Genomic DNA, 12,872 nt, shown 5'->3' with positions numbered 1-12,872 from the left:
GCAGAGGCAGGAACCGTGATTTGACCAATCTTAAAGGTGTAATATATTAAAAATGTACATATTTAAGGATATTTTTAAGATCCTGATCCAGTATGTTCTTGCGCAGCTTTTCCTCTGAGGATGGAAAATATCGATAGGCAAGTATCGATGCATCGATAGTGCCAACGATGTTTCTCCACCCCTACCCCACTTGCTTTATTAATCATTTCAATTTTTTCAATTCGTTAAAATCGTTCAATTCGGACGTGTATCCGCACACAGCACATACTCGAATACGTTTCGCAATAGATATATCAAAATTCTCCGTGTGGATTCTATCTGGATTGGATGCAACACTAAATTGCCAGTGTTTTTCCCGCTTTTCTAACGACGCAAAATTCTCAGTGCAAGACAAAAACGAACGGCCTTATTGACAACATAACAACAAATTCACCATCCCCGATAATAACAAGAAGTCGTCCGGAGGAAGTGGCTCCAAAATACCAAGTGGAAATCGCCCAGGCTTCTCGACGGGATTGGAAGTGAGTAGATGTGCGGATCGAAGGGATCGCATGGGGAAAAAAGTGATCTTTCAAATTAACTTATCCCACACGAGCGCGGGGAAAGGCGGAAGTCAGAGAACTTGGCTTCCTGGTTTTTCATTTGCCTTTTGGCGCTTCCGCCAAAACACTTAAACGCTCACTTAAAACCGCTTCTTGACAAATCAATAAAGGCCAAGTGTCGGATCGGCCATTAACTTGTCGTCCCCGTACTTACACTTGAGAAAACTTGATGTGATTTTAAAATATTAGGATTTTACTTTTCTTGGGTATATGTAAATGTTAAATGTTAAGTAGATGAATTCGCTATTCTACAATTTTCAGAATAATTCACAGTTCTAAGGACTATTTTTGTATCCTCATGTTGAACTAAAACTAGGTCTTAAATTCTTGACTTCAATACAATTTCTAGGCTCTAAACTAAATTTTAGTTTATCACAAGGATGAGGAAACGGAACCAAGATATAAAAAAACACTTTAATTTGGGCTAACAGATTGTTATCCTGAACAACAACATCGTATTATATAATTTCACATAAACCAAGCTTATAAAGATTCAATATTATTTTAATAACGTTATTTTAAAATAATTATTGTCAAATAGGATATTCGACTTAAAAAATGTAGAATTATGCAAAATGGAACTCAGCATAATTTTTACCTGAGCCCCTTAATCTTTTTTTTCCGGTGTACGTGTGCGTAGGCTAGACGACTCCCCAAGTACACAAACCCCAAGAATATTAATGCTTAAACTTTAAACACTTGTTACCTTGAATAATACGTGGTGTTGTATTATCATTGCCGCTGCTGTATTTGTTTATTTCTTTCTTGTTTTTGGGTTGAGGGAGGTTCATTCAATCGGGCACACCAACACCGGTGCACTTGAAAAGGCAGCTGTGTGTTCGTGTGATTGTTTACCTCCTTTGTGTTTTATGCATATTTACTTAATGCATGCATGAAATTCGTCGAGTCCGCCGTGTAAATACATTTTAATTTTCGCAATTTCATTTGAAATATGGCCGCTTAACTTAACTTCTACTTGCAATTCGATGGGCTTTTTTGTGCCTGTGTATGTGTGTGTGTGTGGCGGCACGTACACCAACAAGAGGCCAGAGTTGCCAGCTCAGTTTTGTTTTCGTTTTGCAAGTGTTTTGCTTTGCTGATAAATACCAGCTGATTTCTATAAATAATTAAGTAAACAAGTTGAGGAAGCGAAAAAGATTCCACTTATTGATAGTGTGATAAGACCTGCCAAAGCCAATGAAAAGAGCTATGTATAATCGACTGTAATCAAATCGCAGGTCGAACAAACACCCACACAAACTTAAAGCAACAGTAAACAAATGGCAGCACAGTGGCGGGAAGATTAATAGGTACTCCCAGCCTATAAATGTAATAAATAAATAAAAGAAAAATATTATTGATAAGTGGGTTAATTTTAAAAGACGTTAAGATAATCTTAAAAGAAAGAGGTATGTAAGATATCATTATCAAAAATCATATATTTATTGTAGATTTTAAACTACGTTTTTAAAGTGTACCTAAATACATATTTTATTAATTTTTTATTAAATGATAAAAACTCCATTATTTAATTACCAATTATAATAAATCTATAAAAAATGTAAAATCACTTGCACAGCTGCGGTCAACTTGATAGTTACGACCATGAACCCCTAGTTTTGACCGATGACGATCATCGCCTTTGGCTTATTGCGTTTTTGCATAAATTCCCACTTTTGACATTCGTGTTATTTCACACGTTTGCCCGCTTGTTTCCTTTTGTTTTACCTGATAACGGCATTTCTATACGCCTTAAAATGTTTAATGGGGCTAAAATGATACGAGTAATAAAATCGGCGTAATATATATACATATGTACATATGTACGAGGTATTTAATATACAAATGTGGCCACTTATTTGGGGCTCTTTTCGCTCTTGCACTAAAAGCTGAGTCATTTTGTTTTCAAATTTTTGTGTGCCGCGGCCACAACGCAAAAAATAGACATCGCTCGCTTATAAACAAAAAAAACGTTGCGCAAAAAGAAAAGAGAAAATGTTCGCTTAAATATATAAACAAATAGGTATTAGTGTAACACACTTTACCTGTATGGGTGCGATTTTTGTTTTGTTTATCTCGTCAGATTGTCGGAAAACCGGTTTTTTTAGAACAAAAACACAACTGGTCGGCTTCATGCCGGTGAAATACGATTATAAATTCAAATACAGAAGATCTTGGCTAGGTTAAACTAAACCACTTTTAATCTGAACTTATCATAATGCTAATTATTTGTTTTTCTACCTCAAGGAAACTATATAACATGTATTTGTATACCTGCTTTGTTATAACGCCATAACATTATAAATAATTATATGATATGACTAGGTTCTACAGAATCTACACCATATTTATCTTAAACTGCCGTATATATTGATCACACAGTTTAAAAAAATTGATAATACATTTCAAGCAGAGTAGGCGTTGAAAAAATCTTCATAAACTCCATAGAACTCTGAAACTGCTGAGATTAATGTGGTAGTTAAAGTTTTTTCAAATAACTTAATCAATCAAGTGCCTAATAGTTAGACACATCCGTGGCACTTAAGAATAAGATGGTATTAACCACTTTAAACATATTTTCTTTATATGTCCAATGGTGTCAATTTAGTTTAAATAAGATATCTCAACATAAAAGACCAACTGTTTTAAAGCTAGCCAAAGTAATCCGAATCATATCTCCTTGCAGCAAATATCATGTTGTTAAAAGTGCCATCTGTGGATTGGACGGATCAAATAATTTACGTTGTGGACGACGAGGAGTCGCTGTCAGACATCGACGATGAGCCAGATTTCTCCGAATACATGTGGATGGAGAACGAGGAGGAGTTTGACAAGAACGTAAGATTAAAACAAGCTACAATTGTTCGAAAGGTTAACTGATAAAGCAATCTGGTTATCTGGCTATAGGAACTGCAACGCCTGGAGGAGGAGGAGATCATGCAGGAGTGTTTCGAAGCCATGATCGAGGACGAGCTGGAAGAGCAGATCAACGAGTGGGAGAAGGCCAAGTGAGTAGTGACCACCGGAAAACCTTTATAAAGAGTGAAATCTAATAGATACCGATTTCCACAGAACGGACGAACAGAACACGGCGCTTTCCGCACTGCCAAAGAGCGAGTGTAATGTGGAAAAGTCTGTTCTCAATCCCATGGCCGATGAGTTTATTCCGCGTAGTCATGTCTTGGATTTCCCTGCCTCATAAAGCCAGCTCATACCCTGCCCGCCACAGAATCACAAACCACCCCGAACCCATAACACGTGGACCTCATTCGCGCAAATCCTTAGATAAACTGAAGATCCTTTTTGCTAAGACTCAACTAACAAATTCCGCCAATGAGATGGAGATTTATATCCTGACCAAGTTGAGCAGCTAGAGCATACGGAGGAAGTAGCTCAAAGCTATCTAGTTTCTAGATACCAAAATGCTGGAGAAAACAACTAAAGATACTAGCCAATTCCAAATGCTGGCGACCGAAATGCAAACGAATCATATTTTTAAAAACCATTATAAAAAAACATAAAAACAACACAAATCACTGCAGAAATATAAAAAAATGTTTAAAAGTAAAAAAACTAAACTAAAAATTAAGAACACCGACAAATAACAATTAACAACTATGCCACGTACATCACAGTACATTGTAATTAGAGTTAAACACGAATTGTTTGCCGAGGAACTCAGTTCCCCGCAGCCCCAGAAATTCCGAACCCAAAATGTTACCGAAAAACGCAGACGCAGGCGCTTGCTGAAGCTAGTGAAAACTTTGGTATTAACGTACAAAATCGAAAACAAATGACTTTTTACAAGCAACTAAAACTAAAGCTACAACTAAACACTATGCCAATTTCCAGCTAAAGCAACTGTGAGCAACAAACAAGACTCGATTGTGTTAGAAACAAACCAAGAAACGAACAGAATTTGTAGTTGTCATGTCGTTAAATTGAAATTCTATTCAAAGACTTTAATTGTAGTTTAAATTGTATTTAATTTAACGTCCCGCCCATTGTCTACACTCGATTTAAGTTGACCATTTTGTGGAATATATGTACGTGTTTACTAGTTTTTTTAAACATAATTTTGCACCATTGTTAACTCGTTGTACGTTCTACGCCCAAGTTACGAGAAGCGCTTGTTAACTTCCCTTCTGACTCTCGCAATACTTGTAATTTACAATTGTAATTTAGTGTACTAAAACGAATTGAGATACTAATGTTTAACGCCCCTCTTTATACAAACAAAAAACGCATGCAAAAAAAAAATATGTATATCTAGTGTTAATGGAACGGATAACAGACAAAACCAATGCTGCAATAACAAATAGTTCTCTAATTTTAAGTGAAAAATTCTTTTGAAACGTCTGCCCCCCGGGCAGATGCACAAATCCCAAATCCATTTTTGTTAATATCGTTAAAACTCGTTTCGGCATGTAGACAAAGATGAATTTCTATTTTTTCAATCAGCTTAGAGTTAGTGACTTAAGACAGCATTAAAAGATCTACTACATTACTTACGTTACGTGTGATATAAAGATACAAAAAACCAGCAAAAAAAATATCAAAAATGATTTTAAAAATCTCAATAAAAAGAAGTATTATTATAGAATAAAATGTCGTGTTTTTATGGCACCTATGGTTTTGAATGGGTTCTAAAGCAGATATATCTTCGTCTGAATAAAAAAAATAAGTGATATTCTGTGGTTCTGGTAAATTTAACATTTAACTGAAGTGAACTAAAAAATGTTAAGAATTCAAATAGTCGCGCCAAAATTCTAGGAGGTTGTCTCTGCTAGGCTAGCGAAGACACTGTACCTGCCAAGACACCCTACTGCCATTTTATGCATGATATTTCAAAACGGTCACACTAATCACAAAAAATGGCGTCGTGAATTCCGTGAGAAAAGAAAATGCATGTTGTTCCCCCAAAGAGAAGCGAGTGAAATGTGAGATTAGGCCCAAGGCATGCAAAAGAAGCCCATCCCAGGCAGGAAACTAGACCGAAGTCTTGGGAAGCGGACATGGCGGCGGCGGCGACGGCAGCACCCGCGACGTCCAGCGGGAATGCGAGTGGTGCACCTGCTCCACTGCCCTCGACGGCCCCTGGCGGAGGAGGGGGCGTGGCAGGTGGTGTGGGAACAAGTGCCCAGTTCCGGGAAATACACAAGAATACATGGCTCAAGCGGCTGACGGCGGATGGCAAGCGTTTGACCGTGGGTCCCAAGGTGGGTGGACATTGGAATTCCATTGCATACGAGGTTACTACATCTCTCATCTTTCATTCCCAGAAATCCGAATGCAGCTGGGTGGTTTTCTGCGTCCACGACGACACGGAGGCCCTGCTGGAGGGCTATGCGGAACCGCGTCAGGCAGCTGGACATCTGCCCGAGTGGGCCGTTTCTCTGCGGGAAACTCTACACATCTCCCATGCCCTCATCCCCAACTCGCATGAGTTCGAGTTTGTGGTCACGCTTAGCCACGAGGTGTTGCGCTTCCATGCCGTCTCTTGGTAAAAACAAAAGCTCCCCGCACGCAACGCCAATTAAGATTGCACCATTCACAATTTACTTTCGCTTTTCGCAGGGAGATTATGCAAGAGTGGGTGGAAACGCTGCGCTCCAAGCTGCGCGAAATGAAGATTCTGTCGCCGCGCGAAAACCTCTACACGAAGCTACCTGAAGTGCGCGCTCCGTTGCTGCCCACAAGGGATCCTACATCGCCACTGCCTCCGCCGCCTCCAGTTCCGGCCGCTCTGGTGCCGGGAGTGGAGCGCGTGGTGGCTGCAAGTCATCAGGCACAGTCAGCACCACCACCTCCTGAGCAGCCCTCCAGTCCTGTGGCCACCACGCCCGCTCCTCCTGCCCCAGCTCCGGCTTCCATGTCCAACACTTTGACGCAGCACCTTCTCAACATGCTCTCCGATCCCATCAGCACCTACAGCGAGCAAATCAGTGAGTCAGTGGAGCCAGGCTCTGGGCAGGAGGATGGAGCGGGAGCTGGGGGAGTCGTAGAGGAGCAACCGTCCAGCAGCGATGCTGATCTGAATCTCTCGGACGATGAATATCTGTCGCCCCTGCTGCGCAAGGCTTGTGTGCTTACCGATAATGGAGTACGCGTAGACGTTGTGGCAGCCACTGCACAGCGTGCTTCTGCCGGTAAGGACATTTAATATTTGGTGTTATTCGCTTAGATGTAGGACTAGATTTATCTAAGCGAATAACCCTGTATTTTACGTAAACATTACAAAATATATTATTAAAATTGCAGATCAAATCCTGAATTTGGAGCATATGCTGCAATGCGAACGGCTGATTCCCAGGTGAGCTACACATTCCCTACAACATCTCGTTCATATGATCGTAGCTCTGCTGAAGAATCTTGACGACTGCCTTCTTAGTGTTTGCTTTGCCCTCGAAGGTGGCGAGGAATAGTCTCCGCAGCACGGTCAGATAGCGCATGGCACTGAGGGTCAGCTCCTGGCCCTGGGCATCCAGTTTCAGGGCCATCACATTTTTGTATCTCTTGCTCACTTTTGATCGCAACTTGTCGTACCTTTTGCTAGCCTGCTCCAACAAAGGAGCACGCTGCTGCCGCTGGAAGTGATCCATGTGGGCATGCAGCAGGGCCTTGAAGTGTTCATTAAAGTGCTTCACCTGCTGATAGTCTGATTCCTCTTCGCAAAGGACATTGTACAGGGTGTCGAAGAACAACGCCGGATCTTTTCCGGTGCAAAGTTGCTTAAGAGCGTAGATCGAGGAGCAAGCGAAGATTCGCTTTAGGTAGCGATTCTCCTTGTCGAGCATGTTAATCTGTTCACTGTGCATTTGAATGGCTTTCTCGCCCTTATCCCGCTTCACCTGCAATTTTTTATACGTACTCTGGAGCTCCTGTAACTCCTTGGACAACTCTGTATTTTCGTCAACCAATCTAAGGTTGGCCTCCTCTAAATTTTCGCAGGAACTGAAAGAGGACAATTCCTCCTCATCCAAGCTCTCATTAGATCTGCACTCCTCGTCATCCAAGCCGTTTTGGTGCTCCGTTTTGTTATCCATCTTGAGGCTCATCTGGTGTATAGTGGGCAAATCCATCTCGGAAGTCTTGAGATTCGTGAATGGATAAGACAGAGTTTTATGTTCGTTCAGTTGCTTGTGAAGCAGCAGAAGCATATAGTTTCGGGAAAATCTTTCCTTCGGCGTCGACTGCCGAAAAATGTTAAGCCATCTTGTGCAGATAGGCGCAATGTGATCTTTAGCTGGCAGTCGACCAACCAGCTTTACCACACTTGTCACTTCCTCCACAAAAAGATCGTCCAGTTTTTCTTCGGTTAACGAGAACCTTTTGGCCATGTTTCATGAAATTGTATACAGATATGTATAACAAGCTGATTTGCCTTTAAAAGCAGTCTACTATGACGTCTCCCTACTGATTCTTTAATTTAAACTTACATACTTTATTTCTAATTTAATTAAATTCCTTACTTTAATTGTAGACCTCAAACATCAAGGTCCATGTCCGCTGGCGCGGCTGACAAATCAAAGAGACCGCCCCGTAAACCTCTCCACACACAATCCTCCACTGCCGCAGTCGCGAAGAATGAGGATTCTCAGGACAATGTCACAATCATCCAGGTGTCGAACATCAGCCACAATGGCCAGGAGCAGCCGCCCGAACTACCGCCCAAGAACGTCACGACAGCCGAGGTGTTTCGTTTTCCAGAGGTGAAGACCAAGTCCCAGACGAATGCCAATCAACAGTCATCTCAGCCCCATCACGAGTATAAAAGCAACGTACAAATCATTCCGTCCAATGCCAGTAGCAGTACCAGTACCATCCAAGTCCTGGGCAAACAGCCCAGCAACAGTAATCCCTATACAACGCCTGTTAAGCAAAGCTCTTCGAATAGCGCGAGTTCACAGGTTTCCGGCACCACGAAAGTAAAGGTGCTGGGTGACGGCGAGGCCACCACCACGGTGGCAGTCTACGGCACCTGCTATCCAGCGCATGGCGTCAGTGCCACCACCTCCTCCGCCGCCTCTTCCTCTACTGTTCCTGCCAAGCCGCAGACGCCGAGATTAAGTAAGAAGATAATACTCAGTGCCAACACCTCGGGCATTACGAATATTAGTGTGAACAGTGAACAGGGCAGCGACTCCATAATCAGTGGAAACGTGCACTACGAAAAGGTCTTCCTCTCCTCAAGCATTCCCATAACCAGCAGAAGCAGTCCCACAAGAGCGGCAAGCAGTAATCCCGTTCAGCCGGTGGTTAATGGAAGTCCAGCTTTGCCACGCCGCCGGTTGGCTTCACCGGCGACTACACAGCCAGTAACTCCCAGTGCAGCAGTAAGACCGACTCCGCAGTTGACACGAGGTCTTACCGAACTGGTGATTAGTTCGCGACCTAGCAGAAGGGATTTCCACTACCTGAAGCTGCTGAACACTCCGCTGAAAACCAAGACAACTAGTAAATCAACGAGCGTCGCGAATAACAACATTGAACAGCAACCGACTTCCACTTCAACCAGTGCCCAAGTAACGCCAGGGCAAAGGAACAGCACCTCAACTACAACGGATGATAGCCAGGAGCAGCGCCGGCGCAGCTCGTCCACCTCCGATGCTCAGGCGCCCCTTCAGCGGATCCCACAGCAAGTAACGCAACGAAACGCCAACAACAACGAGTTTACGCCATCCCGAAACGGAGCTTTTCGCATGCAGCCACCGCCACAGGGAGCACCTCCGTCTAGTACCAATCCCGCCCAGCAGTCGCCCAATAAGCGATTGACCCTGCGGGAGCAGCAGGTAATGCAGCTACGGCGGGAAATTATGCATCCGGGTGGAGTACGATTGAATCTAAGGCGCAAGGATTGCGTGGGCTCCATTGCCTGGGTAGATGCCTTCGGAGGCGTTTGGTAAGTTTGGAAGAACTCCAGATCATCTTATGAGAGATTGTATGTAGGCTAATCCAAAGTTTGCATTTTTCGAATACGTATTACGATATTTACTAATTGACTTTACTTACAGGATTGCGGGCTGGAAGCAAAAGGAGCATCCTGTTCTATATAATGCCCTTCACATCGGAGATCAGTTACTCTCCATAGCAGGCGTGAATATCAGCAGTGCTGCGGAGGCCAACAAGATAATCAGGAACACCAACACGCTATTTGTAAGACAAACCCGTCGAATCAATTCAGAGTAAATTTTAATATTTAATTTGTTTTATAATCCTTACAGGTTGAGGTCTTGCTTCGACGCATTCCGTTTGGTCGGGCTTATGCCATTCGACGTGACCGAGAGGGTCAGTGTCTGGGGCTGATTCGGGATGGAAACACTTCGACAATCGTGGATGTTGTGCCAAACAGCTTGGCCGCACGACATGGCCTTCCACCCAAGGTAAATGAACAAGATATTGATTTACGCTTGATGAATACTAATAATGGCAACCATTTCAGACGCAATCGTGCGATGGCAGCTCACTAACCTTCTGGATGTTGACCGAAATCAATGGTCGTTCACTGAATCTGTTCTTCAAGGATCTGGAGATACGCGATCGCCTGAACTCGGTGGGCAGGGACATATCAATTTTGGTGCAACCGTCGGATTTGATAACCAAGCTGAAGAAGCAGCTGAAGTCCCTGCGCGGCTACAAGGATTACTTAGTGCAGTAGTCCCCAGCAATAACGATCGATTCCATATAACCACACATAACTCGTAACTGTAATAAGTTGCTATACGCGAATCAATTTCGAATAGCTCTCGGCCAGTAATCATTCCATTTTCGCGTATATGTCAATGAACGGATCCCCTATATAGTCAACTAGAACTGGTAGAATCATTTCGCTATATTACGTACTACACACCACACTTACTATGATCGAAACTACTTAAAGGACTTAGGAGTAGCGTTGAGGAACATATACAAAAACAACCTATATATATTTTTGCAAAATTTTATATGAACTCATACATATATATACAAATCGAACATATATATATCTATATACACCACTGTATAGCTGACACTTTGAAAAGGGTTACCAAATTTACACCTCGAATTTGTTTAGATGCGGAAAAGTTATAAGAAATTTACAACATGAAATTCAAGTATTTTAGGTTAACATATACACGCGTATCACACAAACCTGTGCAACTTAGTATCCTTATGCAATATTGGAGTGCCTCTGATTTTGTTCATTGATGTTGTTTTCTTTCATGTTTCCATTTGTTTCGTGCGAAAAGACAAAAGCATCTGTCGTAACTTTTAAGATGTGATAAAAATGAGTACTCAAATTTAGGCAATTTTTAACGGTACATTTGTAAATGCTTTTTGATTTATTTTATATATAAGTTTCAGTGGGTAATTTCGACAAACATATTATTATTACTGATGTAACGACCTTGAGAAACATTCATTAAAGCAATTCCACACAAATCACTCGCAAACTGTTCCCCTCTTGGCCAGCGTTGCCTTTTGCTTCCAGATACGAAAGTTGTACTTCTCTTTGTCCAGCGTTGAATATACGAATATAGGCATTGAGTTGGACATGACCCAAATGGTTCCCTCCTCGTCAATCTATACAAATTAGCAATTTAAGTTTCTTAATAAGAAATCTTATCCTCTTTTTTTTATAATTCTTTAGCTCACCGTCAAGTCGCTGGGGTAAATCATTTCCGTAGCATTGGAATAAACAGATCCATGATTTTCCGTTGAGAACGGCTTGCTGGTCTTCCAGCAGCCCACACCACTTTTCTGGACCTCGGCGTAGAAGATCACACCGGTGTTCGGATCGTACTTGTGCATCGTAGACTGTGTGGATGGACCGCGGCTTCCGAGGATCCGGAAATCGTTGCCGTGATCGGAGCGTGCTGCATTGGACTCCTGCTGCAGAACCCGGTTGGAAACCACAAACTCATTCGTGCTGGCCATCGGATGGAAGTAGACATCCCGGCTGCCATCTGGTTGATAAGGTCCCAAAGTCGTCGAGAAAATGCCGTCATCCCAGCGGAAGGTCTGCCCACCAATGTTCAGATCGTCAGAAAGCGGATCAAAGTCAAAGGAGTTGTGCTTAAAGGACCAGATTCTATCGTTTCGAAGGCTATAAACGTGCAACAGGCGATTGACTAGATCTGGAATGTAGGCGTAGGCATCACCGCACTTTCGCGACTCCACATCGATGGTGATACTGGCTAATCCGCGTCCAATCTCCACGATGTTCTGCGGGATCTCGAAACGCTTCAGCACTCGATCGGTGGCCAGGTCAACAACCCAAATGCTGGGACGCCGAATTTGTTGACGGTTATCTAAAGTGAAAAATGTATAGTTTTTTCATATATGGAGCCCCACAAATTATGTATACTCACTAGGATACTCCAGCATTCCAGTGTCGATGAACCAGAGGCGCTGGCAAGCATCCACAGTGGTCCTATAGACAGACACCAGATTCTCCACACTCACGTTATACTGATTCAAAGCAAAGTTGGGATAGGCAAGTAGATTGGGACTCTGGCTCCATCCATCCCTGGCCAAATCGATGTAGTTCAAGGTGGAAGGGATGCCCTCCTGGCGCCGAGGAGTCGTGACAAAGAGGCGTCCTCGGAAGTGAGTTACACCCTGGGGCACATTGTTGTACTGGATAAAGGATCCGTTGCGGATGCCACCGGAATTGGAAGGGCCGAAGCATGTGGGACGTGAATTGGAGACATGCGGATCTTGGTAAACAGGTTTACATATTTACTATTATAATCAATTTCAACGTGCCTGATAAACTGTGTACTTTTCACTTTAAACGATGCCTATATATTATATACTAATAAGTTAATGGCCGAGCCATAATTTTAATTGTTTCCTCTAAACATTCACAAATGATTATTATTTTTATGACTGGTAATTAATTTACCTGGTATACAAAGCCTGCTCCACAAGTCCCTATATCCATCCCCGCGATTGTAGAAGTCCATTTGTTTCCATTTAAAGACCTCTATCATGGGATCACTATCTGCATAGGTTAGCAATAGCAACCCAGAGATTGCGCAGAGGAGCAGAAAATTCGGAGATAACATTTATAAATATGGGTTACTGTATGGAAACTGTACAATGTTCCGGTCGTTCGTCTTTTCAGGTTGATATTCCGCTTGCGACTGGTGATCAATTTGATCTGTGGCTCGAAAGTGAAATATATAAAATTATAAGAGATGTGCGAATCTCACTCAGACGTTGTCTTTCTTGTTTTAAAAAGATTTTTATAAAACTCTTTTACTTTTTGCTGTTTTGTACAGCATC

The 12,872-nt window shown here is 42.4% G+C and overlaps 4 protein-coding genes across 5 annotated transcripts; 2 read left to right on the top strand and 2 right to left on the bottom strand.

Moving 5' to 3' along the window:
• The first annotated feature begins 13 nt into the window (after positions 1-13).
• LOC119562570 (polyadenylate-binding protein-interacting protein 2) lies at positions 14-4,175 on the top strand. Of its 2 annotated transcripts, XM_037875795.1 has the most exons (5): positions 14-36; positions 262-521; positions 3,289-3,440; positions 3,510-3,610; positions 3,675-4,175. In XM_037875795.1, the coding sequence occupies exons 3-5, from the start codon at positions 3,297-3,299 to the stop codon at positions 3,802-3,804; spliced, it is 375 nt and encodes a 124-aa protein (XP_037731723.1). In that variant the 5' UTR covers positions 14-36; positions 262-521; positions 3,289-3,296; the 3' UTR covers positions 3,805-4,175. The 2 variants fall into 2 exon arrangements, with proteins under 2 accessions (XP_037731723.1, XP_037731715.1); XM_037875787.1 differs by lacking the exon at positions 14-36 and having other exon boundaries at positions 211-521.
• Positions 4,176-5,467: 1,292 nt separating this feature from the next.
• On the top strand, positions 5,468-11,027 carry LOC119546736 (mucin-5AC). The gene is made up of 8 exons (XM_037853235.1): positions 5,468-5,821; positions 5,885-6,105; positions 6,180-6,751; positions 6,864-6,915; positions 8,086-9,504; positions 9,617-9,758; positions 9,827-9,985; positions 10,045-11,027. The coding sequence occupies exons 1-8, from the start codon at positions 5,618-5,620 to the stop codon at positions 10,258-10,260; spliced, it is 2,985 nt and encodes a 994-aa protein (XP_037709163.1). The 5' UTR covers positions 5,468-5,617; the 3' UTR covers positions 10,261-11,027.
• On the bottom strand, positions 6,754-7,978 carry LOC119546752. Its single transcript, XM_037853274.1, has one exon. It carries the CDS (start codon positions 7,940-7,942, stop codon positions 6,932-6,934), a length of 1,011 nt encoding a protein of 336 aa, XP_037709202.1. The 5' UTR covers positions 7,943-7,978; the 3' UTR covers positions 6,754-6,931.
• LOC119546751 (L-dopachrome tautomerase yellow-f) lies at positions 10,892-12,652 on the bottom strand. The gene is made up of 4 exons (XM_037853258.1): positions 12,490-12,652; positions 11,954-12,301; positions 11,238-11,893; positions 10,892-11,165 (listed from the first exon to the last, which is right to left on the bottom strand). Exons 1-4 carry the CDS (start codon positions 12,650-12,652, stop codon positions 11,025-11,027), a joined length of 1,308 nt encoding a protein of 435 aa, XP_037709186.1. The 3' UTR covers positions 10,892-11,024.
• Positions 12,653-12,872: the final 220 nt, after the last annotated feature.

The sequence above is a fragment of the Drosophila subpulchrella genome, chromosome 3R (genome assembly GCF_014743375.2).
Source record: "Drosophila subpulchrella strain 33 F10 #4 breed RU33 chromosome 3R, RU_Dsub_v1.1 Primary Assembly, whole genome shotgun sequence".
NCBI lineage: Eukaryota > Metazoa > Arthropoda > Insecta > Diptera > Drosophilidae > Drosophila > Drosophila subpulchrella.
The sequence above is the reverse complement of the archived record's forward strand: the minus strand, read 5'-3'. Positions and strand labels throughout refer to the sequence as shown.